This window comes from Myotis brandtii, unplaced genomic scaffold (genome assembly GCF_000412655.1).
Source record: "Myotis brandtii unplaced genomic scaffold, ASM41265v1 scaffold165, whole genome shotgun sequence".
NCBI lineage: Eukaryota > Metazoa > Chordata > Mammalia > Chiroptera > Vespertilionidae > Myotis > Myotis brandtii.
In genome coordinates, this window is record NW_005356042.1 from 6,097,916 (window position 1) to 6,098,219 (window position 304).

Genomic DNA, 304 nt, shown 5'->3' on the forward strand with positions numbered 1-304 from the left:
CCGCTCGGTAGTAATTCTGCTCGCTCAAGTAGGGCACCACTCCCAGGGCGTTGGGGTCGGACACGGAGTAGCGCGCCTGCATGCTGCGTCCGAGACGGCTCGCCACCGCCTGTTCGCACGGACCGTGAGGAAGGCCCTGCGAGAGCGAGAGAGCGAGAGTGAGCGAGCGAGAGTGGAAGGGAGCTGGGAAACCTCGGGAACGAGGTGGAGGAGGCGCCGGCGCTCGGCTCCCGCCTTCGGACGGAGAAGGGACGCTCGCTTCAGCTGACTGGAGGGATCAGCATCCTGGAGGGCGCGCCCCGGG

General features: G+C 68.1%; 1 protein-coding gene across 1 annotated transcript in view; it reads right to left on the reverse strand.

The window, feature by feature from the left end:
- Positions 1-298, reverse strand: part of FOXC2 (forkhead box C2) — a 2,609-nt gene extending 2,311 nt beyond the window's left edge. The window contains exon 1 of the mRNA XM_005862692.2: positions 1-298. This exon is cut by the window's left edge and continues 475 nt beyond it. Within this exon, the coding sequence (XP_005862754.1) occupies positions 1-82 (82 nt within the window). The 5' untranslated portion in view covers positions 83-298.
- Between the last annotated feature and the right edge of the window lie 6 nt (positions 299-304).